A 23,581-nucleotide genomic window follows, 5' to 3' on the forward strand; every position below is an offset into this window, starting at 1 on the left:
TTGAAACCATAGCGTTTGTAAGTCCTACAAGTAGTTTTAATTTTGAAGTACCGTTGTTAAAGGAGATTCAACTTGATCTCTTTTTTTGAAAGATACAGAGATCTAAAAATACTTACTTTTCTAGAGAGATTTTAAAATAAATATGATAGAGGAAGAAGTTTGAAACTATTAAGCTTCTGTCATTTTACTGAGATGAAAAATACCCAAATCTTTAATAGGGTATTTTTTATATATGGGTTTTTTTTTAAAGAAGGTTTTTTAAAAAATAGATTTGAAATGATGATGACATATGATGAAGCCTAAACTTAAACTAATACTATCATAGATTTAAAGTACATTTGCTACTAAAGTTTAGTGAACAGTAAAACCAGTAAAGAGCTGGCAATAATTATTAAGAACCTGAAACAAAATTTTACCAGTATGACAAATACTGCTTTGGTACGAGTTTGTCCTGCAGGAGAATCAGAGTATTTTGTACTTTTGAGTTTATTCAGCTCATTCAGGTCAATGAGTAGTTTAGTCAAAATTGAAAAATGTTTTAAGTTGAAAAAGCTGGAAATGTTATTTTCCTTTTTCAGTGTCTGGGGAGGGAAGGAGTTGAGAGAATGTCTGTAAGAAACAAGTCAGTTAATGGGAAGAAAAGTTTCTTCTGTTTCATCTGTTGCTTTAAATATAAAATATCCTGGTTGTAGAAAGTAGTTTTAACTAATACAGAATAATATTCTGAATTTTAATGGAAATCTGGTTTTCATTCAAAATATATTTAAAACAAATTACTAGGAAAACTTAACACGTCTAGAAAATAAGAGATGTCATTTTGCGCTGTGTAAAATAAAAGGTGGAAAGTCCAAGTAAATGCAGGGTAAGACCTGTGGTTGCTTTCCTGCAGTAGATACGATACAAAGGGGTAGATGCCCCTTTGATTAGCAAAAAGGAAGCATCAAATGAATCAGTTTTGACTTTAGACAAATAACAGAAAACTATAAATGTGAAAGATGACCTAGATATAAGGTATGCACTTAAAAGGGGCAGTGATTTTATAGCAGAAAAGTATGTCCATCTTAGAAGGCGGCACCAGAAATACTTCAGTTAATATACATGTTACAGTGCAAACGTGTTTCCTAAAGCGAAATAAGAGACATAAACTGTATGGGGTATTGGGGAAGAAAAGATTCTCTTTGGATTGAGGAAAGTTATCATCAGTCAGAAAGTTTGAATGTGGAATTTACCATGTTTGCGAGCAAGTTTACCTTGTCAAAACAGAAAATAGGGCCCGAGTGACAAATTTGTCTTTCTACTTTTAAATTGTATTTGAAAATTTCTCTTCACTGGTAAATAGCAGGTTTTGTGCCTCTGCTATCCTGTTGCGCTTTAAGGCTCTTTGAAAGATTATCTGTTTGTTGCAATGCTGTGTTGTAAATTTTCTGCAACTGTTCTGATTGAAATGAGTCACTTCACTGTAGAGAAACCTATTTTTTAAGGTCTGGGAAGAAACCCTGTAAGCTTCCTTTGTGTTTTCTCTTTGACATGGTATGTCTCGTAGAGAAGCAAAGTTCGGTGGACGGGTACGCGAACACGCGGCAGGTGGAAATACTCAAGTAATGAAGAAAGCGAGGACTCAGAGAGTGAAAAAAACTCTGATGATGAGGAGGAAGATGAAGAAGAGGAGGAAGAAGAAGCTGCACCTGCTGATGACGATGAGCCGTGCAAGAAGTGTGGCCTTCCCAATCACCCCGAGCTGGTAGGCTTTTGGGGGAAGATTCTCTTGGCTGTTGTGTCAATTGCCCAGGGCAGTGGTGGAGTCGCCATCCCTGGAGGTATTTAAAAGACGTGTAGACATGGTGCTGAGGGACACGGTTTACTGGTGGTTTGGGCAGTGTTAGGTTGATGGTTGGACTTGATGATCTTAAAGGTCCCTTCCAACCTCGATGATTCTATGAGTCTATGTGGTGGATTGGCTTTGGTGGTATCTGAAGGCACATCATCTTTTGAGTTGGCTGTAGGTAGGAGTAGATGAGTTTACCTTTAATAAGGAGGGAAGGAAGTTATTTCTTCTGTTTGCCGCCTCTGAAATGTCATCTTTTATGAGATATAACACAATTCAGCCCATTGAGAATTAATCTGGGTGAGGCTTTGAGATTGTGCTTGCAATCTCAGTGGGTACAGAGGAGACAACATTAAAAAACCAACCCAGCAGGGCAATGTGTACACCCAGTGTCTTGTGACATGGTCACAGCTATGTTAAGAAAGACCTTGGATACAGCTGCACATCAGCCTGAGGACTGGGGACAGCAAAACCCCATACAGAAAGCGCAAAGTGAGCTTTCACTATTTCTGATGTTTATGGTTCTGGTTCATCAGCAGTAGATATCGTCATGAATTTCTCTGTTTAGCTGGGAAGTTATAACGTGCAGTCCTGTTATGAATCCACAAAATAAGCGTGCTCTCAGGTGCCTGACAGATATCTTAGCATAGTTGAGATGACGTTTGAAATGTAGGATGTTGGAGACAAATATTCCAATAGATGCTCACACAGCTTATGCCAGCTTTGTTCCTCAGCTTTAACGGAAAGGGATATCTCAAGCTTTACACAGCTAAGTATGAACTCTAATAGTTGCATAGTTCTGTATACCTCTAAGAGTCTGCAAGGCTTTGTCTCTACTGTCCGGGACATAAAATCATCCCGACTGACAGAATGGCCAGGTTTCCTTCGTGTAGACGTGAGTGTACAGGGAAAACAATTCACACCACAACTTGTCCAGATGCAGTTTTCCACTTAGTCCGGGATCTGGAAAGCATTACCAAATTCCACACTATGGGCACACAATCTACGGAGTCCAGTAGCATGAAGTGCCTGAGAACACATAAATAAGAGGAAAACTGGTGTTAAAATAGAAAACTGTGATACATAAACTTCCCCATAAAAACCACCCCTGGCCCTAGAAACATCTAGTGATAAGTAATACAGGGGTTTTTGGGGTTTGGCACAGTCCAAAGTATTTATAAAGTGCTTCTGTGTTGGCTGGGGAAATAGCTCTGGAGCTTGTTCCGTGTTATGGATGCCAAAACATACTCATGATTCATTCTGTTTGCACAGATTTTGTTGTGTGACTCGTGTGACAGTGGATACCACACCGCCTGCCTTCGCCCTCCTTTGATGATAATCCCCGACGGAGAGTGGTTCTGCCCACCTTGCCAGCACGTATGCTTCCTGTTCGAATTCACTGTTCTCCTTTTCAGCTTTCTTTGCCATTGTTGAGATTTGTTGAGAGTTTTAACGGGTTCTTTTATCATTTTTCTGTTTAAAAACAGACTGTGATGGAGCGTAGGGATGCTAATCTTCCCTCTTGCCATTAGTAAAACTGAGTTTTGTGAGGTGGTTTTTCCTTTGCTTTGCTTTTTTCTGCTAGTGATGAATGACTGACATGTACATGGGAATCTCCAACCACACCGGGCTTCTCCCATCTTTGGTTAAATTGCCTCAAGACTAACATAGTGTTAAAAATACAATGTCTTAATTTTTTCCCATAAGAAAAATCGTGTTATCATCCTGGAGGGATAGATCAGTGGCCAAAGCAAGCAGCTGTTTCTGAAGTGCTGCTCCTTCTTCAGAGACATTTGCTCAGAAGCTGGTTAGAGAAAGCTGCTATTTCTAATGAGTCTTGCGGTATAGTTTGCCTCCGCTGGGAAAGCCAGCGTTGTCCTTGGCAAGTAATAGACAAGTATGAACACTTTTTTGAAGGTCAGAAGCTGCTTCTGCCAAAACCAACCCCAAACCACAGTACACACGTCCAGTTTCATTTAATGTACACCTAAAATAACAAGTTTTGCAGGGACGGTGTTTGGGAGGATAAGCCTGAAGAGTGTGTCATGCTGTTCGTCGTAAATTAATGGAGAACCATTTATGCACGTTTTCAGAATAATCTGCCTGATCCCAAACCCCTTCCTTGCTTTTGGAAAAATTCTTTGCCAAAAGAATTGCTGTTCCACTGCACAAAGCTCACCACGCTGGACGTGGCATGCTGCGGCTGTACTCAGCATTGGTTTTTACTTGTTTTCTGAGGAGTATTTTTAAGTAAAGAGTATTTTTTGAATATGTAAGAATGTTTTCTTTACACCGTTTGGGATTGCAGCTTGTAGTTAGAGCGTCTCCCTGCTCTGTTGCTGTTTAGTGATTTTTAATATGAAAAACGACGGATTTGTAAAAGTGGGAAGATCATCCCTGGAAATAGCACGATGAGGGTGTTAGCGTGGAATAAGGCACAGTTTGTCCATAAAAAAAGTCATTTTTACATATGGCTCCTTGAGTATTAAGTGGTGTTCTAAGATATGGAACTTTTGGTAAGAAAATGATGCTGAAGTGTATCTCTACTTTTTACCGCCGTGTCCACAGACTCACGTGTTTTCCAAAGATTAAGATAAGGGACAAATAGGAATCGCTGTGTGTACATGCACTCAGCTTTCTGTATGTGTATCATGTATGTCTATGAAATCCTCAGGTTTCTCTGAGGCAAAGCTGTAAATACCAACAGAAATGTGGTACTAATTTAGAAGTATGTTTATTCTAAACATCTTTAGTACTTGCTTTAGGCACTTTGCTTCCTACAGTAAATGCCAGTTACTGGGAGGATGCATCTCTACAGCAGTTCATGGTGAAGCGCACGTGTTTTAGGAAAAACAGTCTGTTGTAAAGCCTTCTTCATGAAAGAGGAGCCTCCAGTGTAGCGAGGCACTCGCCCTTCTTCCAGATAAATATAGAAATAGTGAATGGAGTGTCTGAACGTTAGTTCAACAGGAAAATAGTTGGTTATGAAAGAAACTAATTTTGTGTTTCGTTCCCTTAGAAATTGCTCTGCGAGAAATTAGAAGAACAATTACAAGATCTGGATGTTGTCTTAAAAAAGAAGGAGCGTGCGGAGCGCAGGTACTGTTGTTTGGTTGCATTCACAGCAAGGTGCTACGCAGAGGGGTCGCAATAACTGAACAGGCATTAAAATAACTGGGGACTGGGGAGGAAAGTAGCGACGAGACTGGGAACTGGTAACACCAGTTTTGACTTCCCACTGATTATTTTTGGTGCAGTGCTGGCAGAGCTTGCAAGAAGGTAGAAATAGTCCAATAGTTGGAAAAGATAAGCAAATACATTTGTATTAAACTTTGATTAAGGTGCCTGAACACAAATTTGGCTTTCCTATACCAGTAGTGAAATGGTTTTCAGTACTGGTTCAGCTGCATGTGTTAGTTATGCGCACGTAGAGTTCCTGATGTAAGCAAGGTTAAGTCCTGACTTTGTTACAAAGGTCATCCGCATTAATGTGGGTTTTGAGTCTTGTTGCTTTAGATTCTGTTAAACTTTGCCGAATTTACAAGATTATGCAATTGCTGTAGCGCAGCGGGTCAGCTAAATTACAACTTTGAATGAAATTTTGTGTCCGCCCCCACCATTTCCGAAGGCTAAATGCACACCGATTTCCTGCATTTATGAACAACATCCTTAATATTTGGAACATCCTATCTGCAGTTTTCAGACCTGAAAATGAGGGACATGAAACATAGTCTGCATAATTTATACCTTTTAGGACATATATTGGGTATTTTGCAAAATTTAATAACTTGGCTATGCATTATTAAACAAAACTTTGCATGAATCGAATCTTAAAAGGCAAATTTCACCAGAAGGTGAGACCCTTTTAAAGAAAGTAATTGAGCAGGTTTATATTTGTAGCAGGTAGAGTAATATGTAGTGATTCAGTGCTGGGAAGAGTGGAGCCCAATCCCTGTCTGTTTTCAGCTTCCTTCAGATCTCCTGGTAGTTATTGCTGTTGCAGCAGCAACAATAACAGTGACAGATCAGGAACCAACTGTTCCTAATATCGCTACTTCTGCTCCGGGTGGATCTAGATCACCCTGTGGTAAAATTATCCATGGCTTGCCAATTCTAGTGAATTTGTAGCTTTGGGAACAAAACCATTAGCTATTTTTATGCGTGAGCTCAGCTTACACACAGCCTCCATCTGTGCGGGAGTATGGGACACAAAGGAGCTGTGTCTGCTGCTCTGCGTTATGGTGGGCAGACTCATTACTAGGGAACAATATTTTTGGACCTACTTTGGTAAATATTCTGCTGGCAGACGTTACGCGGAATGCAAGCTTTTTCCAGCCTGTCTTGCTTTCTTGAAATCACTAGTGTTGCATAAAAATATGATCTTTTCATGGTTACAGGAGAGCACACAATTGATATTGTAGCACTTGTCAGTGTCTGAAACAGATGTTTAACAACCATTTTGCAATCTGATCCTCATACCAAATGAACCTAATGTTTTGTATCGTATAGCGTAAAACTGATTCATAAGTCTTTCAACTTAATGGTGGTGCGTTTTAATGAATTGTGAGATAAAAAGGCTGAAGAACTAGAATGCTAGAAGAAATCATAGTCCTTATTACAGCTCGGTTTAAAAGTTAAAGCAGGTTGGTTGTTTGGGGCACAGAAATATTTTAATGTAATATTTCCATAAAATCACAGTATGTGTTGTCTGTCTTTTTGGCAAAGAGAAGAAAAGCAACTGTCTCATCATGGGCACACACACTTCACAGGTTCTTTGAACCAGTGTTATTATGTTGCTTTTTAAACTAGTGATACTCTCCTTCTCTTGCAGTTATTCTCTAGCTTTCAGGAATCTGACTGAAATTGATTCAGCTGCTCAGCTGTATTCTTATGCATCCCCAAAGTGTTACATCACAGGGTTTTTTTAATGAAAACTGTAGGTTGCACGTTGACTTACAAATACATAGATCAAAGTCATACCTTTTTTTCCCCCATTCATGAATTCAAGGTGCTACCGCAACAACCTTGCTGAATTTCAGGTTTCTCATGTACACTCTAACTTCTATAATCACATCCTACCACCGACTAGAGGGAGTGGACATTAAAGCGTTTATGGATTCCCCTTTTAGTTCACGTTAGAGACTCTCAGGCTCATTGGTAGAAAATCCTTCTAGTCTGCTTCTCCCAGGCCAAATCAGGTGGAGTAAGTACTTCCTTTCATCCACACTTCCATGACTTCCCTGTAGCAACTTTTGCAGCTGCTTACATGAGAGAAGATGTTTTCTGGATTCATCTTGGAAGAATTTATAACCAGTCAGTGCTTCTCTGGCCCTACCGTTGGAGACCTGTCGGTTCAAATGTTTAAACTGTTAGGTAAAGTGTTGAGCTTCTGTGTGGTACACGCAAATAAGGAATGCATTTGATACTTCATTTTGCATTTCATTTTAACACCTTTACCTCAGCAGGATCGGCTTGTTTCATTTGCTAATTTCTTTAAGTAGCGTGTACTCAAGCCAGGGAGAAGAAAAGCAGATCTCCAAAGCCTCACTGATGATGTTTAAAACCAGATAAATTTTTCTCATCTCTTTTGTCTCTTGATGTTTTGCATTATAAGAAATGAGAAGTGGAGGAAACTATCAAAGACACTTGCTGAACGCTAAATTGTTTACATTTCTAGTTCCTTTCTCATTTTAGCAGTTGTATTCCTTGCCTTAAGATGCCATTTGAATTCATTTCTAGACCGTAGTGATTTTGCACAGTGTGTGACAAAATTCTTCCTCATCCAACCAATCTCGTGGTGTTTAGATGGATGAAGATTTTTTTTTGATCCATCAGTTTGGAGTACTGACATTAGGAGACAAAACCAATTACTTTAATACACAGACAGAAATTTCAACTTAGATATAACAATGCCAAGTTGTAGAAGTTCATGGTCTGTAGGTCACGGTAGGTGCCCCTGCTCTGGCAGGGGGTTGGACTAGATGATCTCCAGAGGTCCCTTCCAACCCTGACCATTCTGTGATTCTGTCTTTTTGGCTATAAAAAAGACCTAAAATCCACTTTTACTCTGTCAGTATTACTTCAGGAACCGTGTTTGTTTGTGTTATTTAAGAAAAGAATGTTATGCTAGATTCTTTCAGTAAAGAGTTCTCCAGGGGGTTATTTGGATAAAAACCTGTAGTGCAGAAGGCTACTCAGAAGACTTTTAAAATATACTTCGCTTCTTTAGAAATTAATGAAAGTATTGGAAACAAAAGTTTTACATGTAGATGCCTCTATTTGCAAAAAATAATGTATATATGAAGTAAACGTGGCTAAAATTAATACGCATCTCAGGCGTTTGTGTGCAGGTCTAGATGACTTGTGTACGTGACACATCCTGTTGCGACCCAAGCACCATGTGATATGTGCTCACACAACTGCCTGCTGTAACTTCAGAAGTCTGATTTAGGTTGATCGAGACTCTTTAGCTCAGAAACCCAGAAGAGGTTAGCATTGCTTCTTGCATGAGTTCCTTTCAACTGTAATGATGTTTCACTGGATCCTGAAAATTGGAGGTCTTCTGGCTAATGTTTAGTTTGTACCTTGTTGCCTGCAGTATTATTTTCAGAGTGTGTGGTCTAAAATACTGTTATTCACAATCGTTTTAAAATCTGTAGAGGTGTGACTTGCTTTTAGAGTCCTTGCAGAGCCCAGTAAATGCCACCAACTTTCTTTCATATCTTCATTTTAGAATCATAGAATAGTTTAGGTTGGAAGGGACCTTGAAGATCATTGAGTTCCAACCCCCCTGCCATGGGCAGGGACACCTCCCACCAGACCAGGTTGCTCCAAGCCCCATCCAACCTGACCTTGAACACCTCCAGGGATGGGGCAGCCACAGCTTCTCTGGGCAACCTGGGCCAGTGTCTCACCACCCTGAGAGTGAAAAATTTCTTCCTAATATCTAATTTAATTCTCCCCTCTTCCCATTTGAAGCCATTCCCCTTCATCCTATCACTGCATGACCTTGTAAAAAGTCCTTCCCCAGCTCTCCTGTAGGCCCTTTAGGGACTGGAAGGCTGCAATAAGGTCTCCCTGGAGCCTTCTCTTCTCCAGGCTGAACAACCCCAACTCTCTCAGCGTGTTTTCATAGGAGAGGTACTGCAGCCCTCTGATCATCTTTGTGGCCCTCCTCTGGACCTGGTCCAACAGGTCCATGTCTTTCCATAATTTGTTTAAATTATCCCTTGTTTTCCTAGAAAAAGGCTAGTGGGGACCTGTGGTGGTGGTCGTTTGGTTACCCACTACGGTCTGTTTTAGTCCCTGGCTATTCATCCTGACAGACTGCTTTTTTGAAAGCTCAGTTCGGTACCCTGAAGATCAGCACCCAGTGCTGTTTGCCAGGTGCTAGGATAGCCATGGCATCTCTAGTTGGGGCTGACAGGTAAGACAAGACCTATGGGAGACTTGTGTCCTTCAGGAGCCACAGGTAGAGGCCAGGAGCCAGCGCTGTGCCCAGGGCACTTCAGATGATACAGGATTAAGCAAGCGAAGTCTAAACTTGAGTTTTACTTACTTTGATTTAATCCTGTAACGTACTGTGGACAAGGAGGACAGCCTGCTTCTCCTTACAAGAATCTTTCCTGTATTTGAGTTCTGTTCTCTCTCCCATCTTCCGTCTAGTGTTCTCTAGACCAATCTATCCTCTTTTTTTTCAGCCTTTCTCAACAGGGCATATCTGCTGCCCTCCAGTAACTCCTACAGGCTAGCTCTGAACTGTTCAGCTGCATCACATCTTTCTTAAAGTATGTGTACTTCACAAGTACTTCCAAGTACTCCAGCTGGGTGTGAACAAGGCTGACTACCTTGGCAGGCTTCCTTCAGTCGTCCTGTAGGCTGTTCTCGCGTCCATCTGTCGTCATAGGTGTTTCCACAGCAGTTTGACTGTTGGTCTTTGTTCAGGCTGTTCCCCTCTGATGAAAAATTGCTACGTAGGCAGTTATTTGTTGCCTGCTGTTTCTAGAGTTGATTGTTCCTGCCCGGGTCTAAAATCTGGCACTTGTCCGTTTTGGATTGCATCCCGTCATTGCATAATTTTCCCAGTTCAGTGTGATTTTGAATTCCCATTTTATCTTCCAGCGTATGTAAGGCTGGTGGTAGTTATGGATATGACAGCATAATTTTGATCACAACATCTGTTGTTTTTTAATTGCTTTTTGCACCCCAATTCAATCATTTCTGTGGTGCCCGCAAACTTCAAGTACTGTTGTTTGTCAGAACTCCTTGGAAATCTCTTACATTATGTATGCAGGAAAATGTAATCATATTTGATTTAGCACATAATTCCAACTAAAATAACTGTTTTTAGTTGGAACAACCTCTTGGGATGCTTCTGCCTAACGATAGTAAGAGCTTCAAACGGTGCTAATTGCAGCATTATTTTAGATATCTGCAGTCTTTCTGTAAGCTTATTTTCATTTTTTTCTCTCCTAAAGAAAAGAGCGATTGGTGTATGTGGGTATCAGTATTGAGAACATCATTCCACCGCAGGTAAGTTACTGTGTTGTATTATTGTTTTCCTTTCCAAACTTCTCAGGGAAAAACTTGCTTGGCGGTGCATTAGAAGTGTTAGTAGCATCTTGGAAAGAAAAATCAATCTATATGGAGGTCAGAAACAATTCTAGACCTTTCGTTTTAGACCGAGATTGAAGTTAGCAGAGAAACCAAGGGAGCTTTACTGTGTTTATTAGAGTCAGCTGGTGCCACGCAGAGTCCTCTGTCAGTGAAAGATCGCAGAGTCGCCTCCCTGCCCATTACAGTTGGGTTTTGAGCAGAGTGCTGTACCAGTTTTGTAGTTTGTAAAGGTGGGATTCAGTTTATTTAACTCTGGTGTCGGCTGTATAGTCGGCTGAGCTAATTGTCACAGCTTTCCTTTGGAACTGATGGAAGCAAATGTTTCTGGCTTACGATTCAGAGGGCATATGTCGTATCTATTAGAAGCATATCATTTGCCTCCAGCAAATGTATGTTGAAGTCACATATGGTTAAAAACTATAAATATTTAGTGTTTTATTAACAGATGCTTTTACACAGTTTCCATTTACAAAACAGGAAAATGTTTTTATTCACATGAAGAACAGCCTCTTCTCACTTCTTAAATACATTTTAAAGTGATTCTCTTGAAGTCTTAGCCAAATGCCTTCTTCTGAAATTCTATAATGTTCCTTGCATGAGAGTTTAAAATGAAACTTCTGTTTGTTTTAAACATAGACTTTCCACTCTTAACTGACTGTTATAAAGCCAACTTTCTCCCCCTGTCTCTGGATAACAGAAAATGATAACAGGTTTTACAAACTTACAAAAGAGTCTATGGCTGGGAGCAAATATTTGAAAAATTCAGCCTGGGGGCGGATTTTTATTTTTATTTTAAATTAATAACTTGGAAAAAATACTATAAAATAAACCTGTGTGGAACTTTATTGAAACTGCGCGATGTAAAGATGTCCCTGTGCTCAGTATATAGAGATGCTGGCAACAATTTGTTCAGCTGCTGCATTTACTAGTCCTGGGGGTATCACCTGAAGCACGATCTCGGTGTTGTAGTATAAACACAATGATACGATAGCCTAAACCCTTAAATTTCTGAATTTATGTAGCCAGTAAGTGCAATATGTGCAAGGATTCACATGAACTCTGCTGCAACAAGTCATTATATTAGAAGCCAAAATGTGTTGTGTTGGGCATATGAGCTTTATAGATCGTATGAATATCTGTATCATGAGTTCAGTCATATGAGTGTGGAGGGAGGGGGCAGATAAAGCTTTTTGACACTTCTGTCTCATGTGAACAGGAGCCAGAAATACCTGAAGGTCAGGAAGAAAAGAAGAAAGATTCCAAAAAGCCAAAATCAAAGCTGCTTGAAAGGAGGTCTACCAGAACCCGAAAGTGCATAAGCTACAGGTCAGCAACTTAAGTAGTTCGTAAAACAAAGAAAAGTCATATTGTTGTTTTCTTTCTCAAGCAACCCACCACTTCTCATGCACTCTTACATTTAAAAGAGAGGCCCAACTGAAGCGTCTTTGTTCTTTCCTCTGACTACTGGTTATGCTTGGTGGTTGTAAAAGCATATGAGGTGGTATGGTGAAGGGATGATGCGTAAAAAAAAAATTAATATAAAAGGTATATGGTTCTTTGTTCAGGATTATTGGAGAAGGTTTTGGCGTTTCTGGAGTAAGTTAAAGCAGATGAATCATAACTCTCCTTCCTGTTGAAAGGGAGACTTATGTTTATGTCTAAAGGCCGTAAATTCCTCCCTCTCTTTCCCTCCGCCCTTATGGCTTCATTACACAAAAGGAGCACGAAACTTGAAATGCAGTTATGAGACAGTATGTCTGAAACTGCTCTGTAACTCTTTAGAGAAATTGTGATAAAAATGCAATATTTAGTCTCTGTGCATTCTGAAAGTAGAACACGTCACTAAAGTTTTCAAAATTCAGCACGACCTTAATACTATCTTTTATTCTCAATGTATTACTAAGGTGTTTTATAAACTATTTTTTAAATTATACCTTGAGATGCTCCATATCTTCTTCCAGTCCACCAGGCAAGAGGCTGTCTTTGGGGATTGGAGAAGAAGGTAGTTGCCTGAGAGTTTGTGGGCTTTTTATTCCAGCTGCATTAGGAATATTAGGAAAAGAAAAAAAGATTACCTTTCCTGTACTTGCTCTATGTAGACCTTTATCATAAAAAATTAGAACATTACAACTTTCAAAGCCTTTCAACAATAACAATGATTAACCTCATAGTCAGTCTGGTTTTGCTGTTGAGGAGAGGTATGGTGTTTGTATATGCGGAGTTTTCCACCCTGGTTGGGAAAACTCCATCTGACCTTGCTTAGCTGTTGATTTTGAGGAACTTTTTAAATTAACAGCAGGAGTCACACTAACGAAAATGCCAGGAAATTAAGTATTTCTGTAAGGAACATTATGCCCCGGGCAAGATTATATAGATTTCCTATTAACGTTCATGACAGGTCAGGCAGCATCTGACCACCAGAAAACAAGCCTTGCCTGTAGGGCGTCTGGCACGACTTCAGCAGGACACGTGTTGTGCAAAGATGAAAATTTTTATTGGGAATAACGTTTCATATAACGTTGTTCTGGAAAAATCAATCTTCCGATACAAAATGATAGAGTTGCTCTTACAGACTCCATCATACACGTAACTTCGAGTTGGTGAAAATATTACATGTGTCAGCGTGTCACTTCAAATTTATACATCCGCAGTGAAGTCCTGCTGGTGTCACTGAGAATTGTGTATGCTTTCCTTCAGCAGGGGAAAAGAAATGCTAAACGTCTTATTCCGCTTATAGACAAATCTGTATTGTGTAGCATTCCGGTTCTCTAAAGATCTGTAATCCCTTCGAATCACCCGAGTCATCTCTTAAAGTCCTCTCCTGAGCAGGTTAGCAGAAATCTGCATTCCAAATAAAGCAGCAGCAGAAGAAATTCTGTTCCATTACACCTAACAGACAAGCAGCTGTCGGCTCGTGTTTGAGCTCAGGTTATTTGACAGTGGTGATTTGAAGGCGTTAAGTGATTTCTCACATTTTAAAGAGGTGGGGTATTTTTTTAGCGATGTGGAGGGAAAATAGTGTTTGAGTCATGTGGAACTAATCTCATTGATGGAATAATTTCAGAGTTATTTCCATGCTGTGTAAAGCTGCCTTGAACGTGACGTGCAGTCGTTCTTAGGGAATATAAAGGGACCAGAAATCCATCACCTTATTTTTAAAGGAGAAAGTGGTTTATGCTTACTGTTGGAATACAGAGTAATATTAGATCTATTCTTTTCTTGTTCTGCTGGAGGTCACTATGGAAGACCAAGCTAAATATAACTGTAATCTTTCTTTTGTGACTGAGAAACTGAATCTTTAATGAAGATATTTTCCAATTGTTAGTTGTTTGTATCTAAAAAAAAATACCAAACCCCCTAATTTTTAAAAAATGAGAGGAAGAAAAACTTGCATCTAAATAAAATGTCTTTCCTATATGGTTAATAAAATATGCACTTTTGCATGTTACATCTCAAAGCATCTATTTGGTGGTACAGGTAATAATCCTTTTTTATGGGATTGGAATTCATAACTGAAGAAACAATCTGTAGTCATCTGTGGAAAAGAGCTGGATGGATCCTTTTCCCTCCGTTTGCTCTTCCCTTTAGTTGAGTTGCTCAGGGTGCAGAGACTTATGTATTCTTATCAAAGCTGCTGCAGGACAAACATACTCAAATATTTTACTTTTGTTTGTCCTATTTAGCTGTGTAACATTACATTACAGCTTATCTGTATATGTGTGTATTTGTTTCTACTGTGTAGAGTATGTTTTATCTATTCAGCTTAGGATGTTGCAGATTCATAAAATATAATTACCATGAGCTTTAGAGGAGAAAGAAGCTATCTGAAATAAGTTTTCAAGGAAAAATTAGACAGGATGAATAATTTGACTTTAATAGGTGCTTTTCAGAAAGTCTGTTTTGCAGATTGGTAGTGTGTGTGTCATCTAATAAAAGGTGTGGAAAAAATGACTAATGCTTTGTGTGAAAAAAGCCACTGAGACCATCTTTAAGAGCTTTCATATTATATATTGCTAAATTCAGTGGTGTATCATGTAAAATTAAAGTGGTTTTCTGTTCACGTAAATCAATAGCAAGACAGCCAGGCAATGATAAGTAATCTGCTAGCAAGTAGAAATAAGAAACACAACTTTTAAAAAAAATGACTACTTTATCATCAATCCAACCTATTGTCTTTGTTATTTTATGATATATCCAGCTCATTGTCTGTGCAGTGTCATTTCTTAGAGCACTTTTAGATTTGGAGGTATGTTTTCATAATGTAATTTAATTAGGGTTCACTTCAAAGTTGTAAATGAAAGCTGTTACTTTTAGGTTTGATGAATTTGATGAGGCAATTGATGAGGCAATTGAAGATGATATCAAGGAGGCTGATGGTGGAGGTACGTTTCTGCTGTTATTTGTTTTTCATTGCAACAGTGATAAGAAGATTGAGACCAAATTTATTTTGATATGAGAAGCAACAGATATAATCCTCTCCCTTAAACTTTGTAGTTTGCAGTTTTTACTGCTGTATTTTTGGAATGAAAGTAAATAATTTCCCTTGGGAATGGCCAAAAGGTGCCAAAAAGTATTTGTTCTTGATAGTTAAATTCAGCTTGTACATGTTTTGATATATGAATGCAATGAATAAGCAGGACAAGAAAACTCTTAAAATTAGTATGCTAAGTTTTGGATTTGAGATTGGAATGGCAGCTGGCGCTATTGACATTTGTCCCCTGTAAAAATTTGGCCCATAAATTGGTCCGCAGTTGGACCCCCTAATGACTGGGTCCACAAAGTCATCTTAAAAATATTAATCCAGATCTACAAACACTTCTCAGTTGAATGTGAATAAAGTGAAATTACGGTCTTTGTTGCCTGTTAAGGCAACATGGGGACCAAAGGAGAGATCTTCAGCAGTACCTGAGAGATGCACATGGGTTTGTGCTTCTGCATCACCTTAACTTGTCTGGAGAAAACTTCCATGAAACATTCTCCCTCAGCTGCTTGGCTTTTGGCACCTCCATAAAGACACCGGCTTTCAGAAGCTCCATGGATGTACACAGATAATCTGAAAATTGGGTGTCTGTGGGTGCGTCACACAAGACCAATATAATAAACACAACTAAGTCTTAACCAGTAAAACCAGAAACTCCACTCCCTGGCCAAACAGCAACTTAAACACTTCATCTCTCAAGAAAGAGTTTCAGCGTTATGGAGAAGATGTATTTTCTGATCTCTGCCCTACTCAAAAGGCACTAGTGTTGGTAATAATGTGGGTTGGGGCTGACGCTTCTCCACTGTCTTCTACATGGACCACGTCTATTTCCAGGTGACCACAGCTGGGGGGGGGTGTGTCAGCAACAAGACTCCAGACAGAGTCTTGCGTGACAAAAAAATATTCTGCTTTACAGAAAATAAACTGAAGTTAGAGGCACGGAAGAGATATGCATATAAAGTTAAACAAAAAAATAAACTTGCCCTTTTTTTCTCCTTTCTATCATTGAATTCAGGCATTGGCAGAGGCAAAGACATGTCTAATATCACAGGTCACCGTGGAAAAGACATTTCCACAATCCTCGAGGAAGAAAGGAAAGAAAACAAGCGGCCACAAAGGGCTGCTGCAGCACGACGCAAGAAACGACGGCGACTAAATGACTTGGACAGTGACAGTAATCTGGATGAAGAAGAGAGCGAGGATGAATTCAAGATCAGTGATGGGTAGGTCTGCAGTTTAACTTCCACCACAAGTCACAGACTGCTACAGGCTTCTGTGACTCTGCGGTGCCCCTGAAATGATCATTAGGAGCATGTGCCCAGTGCTGGAACATCACTGCACGGTGCCAGCAAAAGTCCTCCCAGCCTAGGGGAACGTCATTGTACTGGAAAAACTGCACTTTGGATCCATGCGCTGCAATCCTCCAATCTGTATTTTAAATAAAACATGTTCTGGAAATGTTACTGGTATGTTTGAGGCCACACTGGGGTTCTGAACACGGTTATGTTAGTGAAGGGGCCAGATGGGCTCAGTTCCCTGATTGATGTCACTGTCTAGCAGAAATCCGTAACAAAGATGTACCTAACCCCAAGCTGGTTGTTTCCTTTTGAAAATATGTCCTATTTTGTGCGCTTTTTATCGGGCCTGATTGTCATTTAGTAATTGGAAGAGTAAAATGCCCTCATTTGGAGCATACAGAACTTGACGCGCAGGTTCTGAATTCAGTTCTTGATTTCTGCTCTCTAGGAGATAGTGTTTCAAAACAGCCAAAGAAGTGGCTTATAGTGTAGAAAACAAATACGTGTCATGTGAAGCTTTAAATGCTGAATGAGTATTGCTCTGGCTAACTGAAACTCTCTTTCCATGGAATTTCTCATCGTTCAGTCTGGGGAATTCCTAAAGTTAAAAATATTAATCATTTTAGACGTCCTTTACGCCATAATGGAGCATGAGGTCTGAGCTCTTTACCATCAACATTAAAGCTTTACACCAGTCACTGAGTCAATTTACTAAGTGTAGGTATAATCTATACAACACAGATGCAAATTTTGAGCTTTGTTTTTCACCTGTGACCATGCTGAGGCCATTTCAGTGGCACCCTGAATAGCTGAGCTAAATGTGCTGGAAATTTCCAATTGATGCCTGTAGCTTGCGGAAATCTCACCGAATTGATAGCGCATTGATCTGTTAAAGTGTGCTCCTGCATTTTCAACTCCGTCCTCTGCTAAATGCCTTCTGGATGTTACACTGGAATTGACATTCAGCTGGCAGCAAGTGACTGTTTACCTTCAGTGCTCAACCTCAATGGTTTTTAAAAAAAGCACTGGCTCACTTTTGACGTGACAGCAATATTACAAGGTGATAAGTCTGAGAGATGCATGTTTTGCATGAGAGGAACAATCTTGTGTGAAGACATGATATTCTAATTCTCAGAAATGGAGCAGGTCAGTGCTTGGTTTGTGAAGGGGAAGTCATCTTTACCGGAATGTGGTGTGGGGGTTTTTTTTCCCCCTCCACACGTGATGCTCACCCATAGCTACTGCTCTGCAGATGTTATACTGCAGCGTACTATATGAACGCTGTAGAATCTGTCCTATGTAAAATGTGACCTGCAGTCTCAGTTTGGCAGTTTATGTTCACTTGCTGTTGTCATCTGCTGTGTAATGCACTGTAAAGCTGTATCCCAAGTATACAACTGAAACCTAATGTCAGGGATAGCAGTTTGCTCTCTCTGGATCTTTGCTCCTCAGTATTACTCTTAAGATTTGTGTCGTATTTTGTGTAAGTCAATACTTATTTTGTATATATTGCTTGTAAAATGCAAGTACTGGTGCAGTCCTTTGTTTCCGATATCTATCTCTGCTGTCTGTGGTCTCTCTTTGAACAGATCTCAGGACGAGTTTGTTATATCAGAGGAAAATCTGGATGAAAGTGAAGATGACCCGCCGTCAAATGAAGACAGCGATTCGGAATTCTGTGCCCGTATATCCAGGCGACACCTCTCCAGGCCCATGAGGCAAAGCAGGCGGTTACGAAGGAAAACAGTCAAGAAAAAATATTCTGAAGATGACGAAGATGAAGATTCTGAGGACAATTCAAGCAGAGAATCTGGTGAGTGTAAGAAGTCTTAGATATATTAAATACTGGGCAAGTCTGAGTTTCCTGTCACGACTGACACTAACTTGTTTGCTTGCTTTGGTCAAGTCAGATGTCATCTTTGCTGTAAAGCAGTTTCCTACTTGTTCTGCTGTGAATATTAGGCAGGAAATTGGTATTGAGTACTACGTTCTGGGCATTTTAAGTAATTATGTATTTAAATGAATGCTTGTGCTATGATTCAAAAGGCCACCATTGTGGATAGTTTCAGTTACCCCGTGCCTTGCGGTTTGGCACACGATTACAGGGAAGAGAAAGGATGGAGGCAAAAATGTACTTCTTTATAGCTACTTGAAGATCTTCCTAATACCTTTGAAAAAGCTTCTGAAAGAGACATTTTCCCTCACTTTGTATGGAAGAAAATTCCTTCAGTTGTATGGCATTCTGTGTTCTCTGGCAGGCTTGAAAGCAAACAATAACACCTTGAATATCTCTCTTCTACAATTATCGTTTTTGATCTTTAGTAACTGAAGACTCTTGCATCACAGGAGAGCCTAATAATTCACTTTATTCTACTTGTCCTTCAGCCAGTTTGTTTTCTGTTAAGCACAGTTGGAAGTGTGAGAATAGTACCTATGCGATACTTGAACCTTTTAATAATTAGCATCTTTCTCTCGAGTGCCCTCCTTGTTTCTGCTTCATTTGACACCCAGTCCTAGAAAGTGCTAGATATATAAGCACTTATTTTTACTTATTTTTATTGTGAATTTAAGCTACTAAGTACACTGGAGCATTAACTTATTGCAGCGTGTGTTACCTTTCCAGTATTTTATCTGTCTCTCTAGAATATAGGTGGTGAATATGTTGGAGTAAGTTGCTTTGATGTACTGGTTTCCAAAAGGAGGGTTCATGCATGGAGAGATGAAGACAGCTATATGCACTTAAAATTGTCGCTCTCTCCCTGTCCTGAATGCATCATCACACTAATCATAAGCTGTTATCAATGAAGATACTAAAGAGATTGCTCATCTATTCTATAATGCGCAGGAGCAACTATTTGTTTTCGTGGTGGATGCACATCTGCGATAAAATCAGTTGATTCCAGTATCATTTTATATATATCTAAGAGTATATGTAGTCTTAACTATGTGTTTCTCTCCTTTACCCCTGTTATCGTCCCTCAAGATCCTGCTCTAACCCTATTTTGAGCTAAGGAAATAAGGTACCCTGCGAGTGGCTTTGTTCTCAGTCTCCATAGATGGAGTTCCTTTCTGAAGGTGGTTGTTGTTGTTGACTTGCTCTGATTCTTTCTCTAATATTTTAGGAAGTAAAGAGGATGCCACTTTGATCTGTGACTCATGTCAATCACTAACTTAGGAACAGTATGTGACTTGTATAGAAATGTGTCTTGGGATAATTGTTCTGGCACAGTTCAGTGAAAAAGCAGCTAAAGTTGATGCAAGGCTGTTTTCAGCTGATGTAAATAAATCTAATTCTTAATGACACCAGGTGCAGTAGACTGGTGCAGGAAGAACTGTTAATTATGGTAAGTATCTTCTATACAGTTTCTGTTTTAAGCAAACTGACAATTGAGTGAGACTGATTTTTGTTGTTAATTTAAATTCTATAACTCAGATCTTACCTGAAGTTTCATCATGTCAGTGATTTTTCATCTACCTATTCTTAAAAGTGTTTGAGTAGAGTACAATTTATTTAAATTTTAAAACCAGAAAGGACTTTCCAGCATCAGTGGTAATGTGCATTGTCGACTCCAACTCAGTAAGGTTGTTGCAGCTGTCAGGGATTGTAGAGGAAGCATCTTTGGCACCAGTAGAGATGAGGGAACAAAAACACCGGAAGGGAACCTTCTGGAGGATTTGAGAGAGACAGGAAAAGGGTTTGTGAGAAGATTTTAAAATCAAGGAATTCTACGCTGGTGATGAATGGGGGAACTGAACAGTCTGGAAAAGGTCAGGGTAACGATGGTTGAGACTCTTCAGTGCTGGAAGAGCGCATGATTTGACGGGTGTTGGTCTAAAGCTTATCTAAATTGTGCAGTTTTGGTTTAATGGAATAACGCATGTCACTGTTTTCTTCTGTACAGAGAGTGGTGATTACACAGATTACAGTGATGACGATTACCTGGAAACTAGGAGGAGAAGATCAAGACGGAATCAGAAGAGACAAGTTAATTATAAGGAAGATTCAGAAAGCGATGGCTCACAGAAAAGTGTCCGATATGGGAAGGAGTTAAGAAGAGTTCATAAACGCAGGCTCTCCACTTCAGATAGTGAAGGTAAAACAAACAGTCCACCATTTGCAGGAGCTGGTATATGTCAGCGTTAGCATGAAGAGAAAACTGTATATAATTCAGAGATATTGGAGAATCTTCTTTCTAGAGTTCCTTGGTGTTTTCAGAAACTGTTTCCTTCTGAAACAGTCCAGTGGTGCTTCGTGACGCACCGTTACACTCGCTTGTCAAAGTCATCGTTGTCCCTAATGCTGACTGCCAGGTCTGAATTTACTGTGTCCGGCACAGAGTGCTGGGATTCCAAAATTGGCACTAAATGTAACTGTTTCACCACTTTTCTCTTAAGAGGTCACAAAGCCTCCCTATTAAAGACTCCCATGAGTCTTTAAAGATTCCCTTTTGTAAGAGAAAAGGTATTCCTTCTGGTGCCCTGATGGTATTTGTGCTGGTGGTCAAGACTCATTTGATCTCCTGTTTGAAAGAGCTGTGATAAGTTCAAAGGAATCCTGCTCTCAATAATGTCAGCTGCACCATGAGCGAGTGTGTGCATTTTGATGTAAAATTAGCTTTTATAAAAGCGACCGCTGACTTGGGGTGCTTTGCATTCCGGGCACCAGGCTTATGAGACCTTAGGTGCAGCGTTGAGAGACGCTGAGCGGTATGGGTTGCAATGGATGCCAGCCTTCCTCAGAAAATCGGCTGCGCTTGACAGGCCGAGCACCTTTGATTTGTAGGTAAGTTTTGGAAGTGCTGACCTGAGTTTACAGAGTGTTAGAGGATCCTTTTAGATGAAGGGAAACAAGTAGGTAATGCAACCCTATATCAAAAACGTTGTCTTATACTTCAATAGTCTCTTCTCAGAAGTACGATGTATAGGCTCTGTGCTAAGAATCTGCTATATGGTCGCTGAGTTTCTTGCTGCCTGCACTTGTGACTTCAAACAGTGCCTGATTGAGGGTATCTTTTCTCCATGAAATCCCATTTCCTCAGGTACTTTTGGTACTGGCTTTTTGCATATTAAAATCAACACCATTTAGGACCATTCCAGTACTCTCCCACAGTTCCCACAGTGCGTTATAAAATATGTAACAGCGTTACTGGAAATGTAATTATGTTGAAAATACAGGAACTCTGACAAACTCTATCAGCATGAACCTACATTAAATAATACCCTTTATAATGTCAATTCACGTGCATTTCTAATCACAAGGAGACGGCAAATGGTGTTTGCCATTTGATTTTTCAGTCTCTGTCTTTTCTCACCTAAGCCATCACGGGGCAGCGTAAAAGCTGTCGGTGTGTAGGAAATACTCTGGTTAATAAAAAAAAAAAAAGAAAAGGCTTCTCGTTAAAGGGCAGCAAATGTCAGGTGACAGGTGATAGTTCATATGCTTTGGAAGAAGTTGTATATAATTTGGGGGTGGTGCGGGTATAGTACAGTTGTGTGTGTGTGTGTATCTTTTTATGATAGTGCAGCCATTATTTGGGATCTGAGTTTCTGGAAGGGTGTAAGGTGGGCGCTGTGAGATTAGGGATACAGTTCTGCATTATTCCCGGCACGCAGTTATCACATTTAGGGGGGAATACACCTGCCTCCAAAGCCTCTGGCACTCCTCAGCTTGGAAACAGAGTATCAACAAATTGTTGGTCTTTGCTACTTGAGCAGTTTATTTAAAAAGTAAAAAGAATGTAAGTGTTTTGACATGGGTGGGGAACCTGGGGAAGGAGAGGGAAATGTATGTGGTGAGAGAGAGAGGTGGCTTTTTAATGAGTGGGAAAGATGAAAAATAAAAACTGTAGTTGTTTTGGTTGCACTCGAATTTGCTAACGGCTTTAAGTCTGCTGCTTATTCCAGAGAGCTACACATCTAAAAACTCTGAAGATGATGAATCCACAAAGGAGTCAAAGCGATTGATTCGGAAACGTCGGCGAAGTACAGACGACTACTCTGAGGAAGAAGGAGAGGATGAGGAAGACGAAGGGAGACCTGTCCGCAAGCGGCTCAATCGAATCGAAACAGATGACGAAGACAACTGCGAAAATGCTAATGACGACACAGAAAACCCCGCTCCTGCAAATAAGCTGCCAGCACCACAAGCTCCTCAAGACAACACCAAGAAGCACTGCTACCGGATAGAAAGCGATGATGAAGATGACTTTGATAACGTAGGGAAAGTAGAGAGCCCTTTGGACTACAGCCTGGTGGACTTGCCTTCCACCAACGGACAGAGCCCAGGTAAAACCATTGAGAACTTGATTGGCAAGCCGAGCGAGAAGACCCAGGCCCCCAAAGACAGCACAGCCAGCGCCAGCCTGGCACCCAACGGGACGGGGAGCGGGCAGGAAGCTGTAGGGCCGGAGGAAGATGAAGACGAACTTTTGAGAGTGACTGACCTTGTTGATTACGTCTGTAACAGTGAACAGTTATAAGACTTCCATTTTTGTGCTAATTTATTCCACGGTAGCTCATACCAGCGGGCCAGTTATTAAAAGCTGTTTTATTTTTCCTAGAAAATTCTCCACTACAGTATCACTTTTTAGAAGCAAGAATTTCACCAGTCCTGCAGTCTTTCTGTGAAGTGACCAGTTTTGAACTTTGAAGATGAATTGCTGTAAATTCCCTCTCTTAACCCCCCTTCTCCTTCCAAGTCCATGGTCCTGGGTAATTTCACTCACAAAAACCTTATAACAACAAGAGATTTGTATATTTTTGACTTTATATTTCCTGAGTGCATACAAATTTGTGGAAATGGGTGGCCTAAGAAAGCATTCCAAATCGGTCAGGGCCCAAACCGGAACTGGGGTGGGTTTGGCTCGAGGGGTTGGGGAGGGGGGATGCAGAAGCACTTGTGCTTTAGCTTTTTCATATGAGATATATATTATATTTAAATGTTCACAACTTAGATTACAACCTAACAGACAGTTAAAAAGAAAATTAATGTCTGTACTGTTGCATTTTGTGAGTTGTAGGTTAACATACCATAGCTCATTTTAGTAATCACCTTCATGGAAGCAGTTTGATTTTAATACTGGAGGCAAACAGAATTATTAGAGGCCAAGAAGGTACCATAAACAAGAACTCTACTATCCATTATGACTTGCAGACTTTCCTAATAAACATCCTTTAAAGTGTTTGTACAGTAAAGTGTACTGTAATGAAGTTTTTGACAGTCGAAACACGCTAGCCATGAATTTCTAAAGCTATTTCATGCATAGTTCATCAGATGGTCTTCGATGCACAGTGTCTAGCGGGAGGACGTATGGATGCGAAGTTAGTCTGTAAGTTGGATGGCATCTTGACGTGCTGCAAGCT

The 23,581-nt window shown here is 40.0% G+C and overlaps 1 protein-coding gene across 1 annotated transcript in view; it reads left to right on the forward strand.

Moving 5' to 3' along the window:
- RSF1 (remodeling and spacing factor 1) overlaps positions 1-23,079 on the forward strand; it is a 61,448-nt gene extending 38,369 nt beyond the window's left edge. Inside the window, exons 7-16 of the mRNA XM_082481031.1 lie at positions 1,544-1,741; positions 3,098-3,202; positions 4,845-4,924; positions 10,303-10,357; positions 11,658-11,767; positions 14,756-14,823; positions 15,937-16,144; positions 17,809-18,032; positions 20,122-20,313; positions 22,124-23,079. Coding sequence (XP_082337157.1) covers positions 1,544-1,741; positions 3,098-3,202; positions 4,845-4,924; positions 10,303-10,357; positions 11,658-11,767; positions 14,756-14,823; positions 15,937-16,144; positions 17,809-18,032; positions 20,122-20,313; positions 22,124-22,698 — 1,815 coding nt within the window. The 3' untranslated portion in view covers positions 22,699-23,079. The remainder of the gene's footprint in view (positions 1-1,543; positions 1,742-3,097; positions 3,203-4,844; positions 4,925-10,302; positions 10,358-11,657; positions 11,768-14,755; positions 14,824-15,936; positions 16,145-17,808; positions 18,033-20,121; positions 20,314-22,123) is intronic.
- Positions 23,080-23,581: the final 502 nt, after the last annotated feature.

The sequence above is a fragment of the Vanellus vanellus genome (genome assembly GCF_965231255.1).
Source record: "Vanellus vanellus genome assembly, chromosome: 1".
Lineage (NCBI taxonomy): Eukaryota > Metazoa > Chordata > Aves > Charadriiformes > Charadriidae > Vanellus > Vanellus vanellus.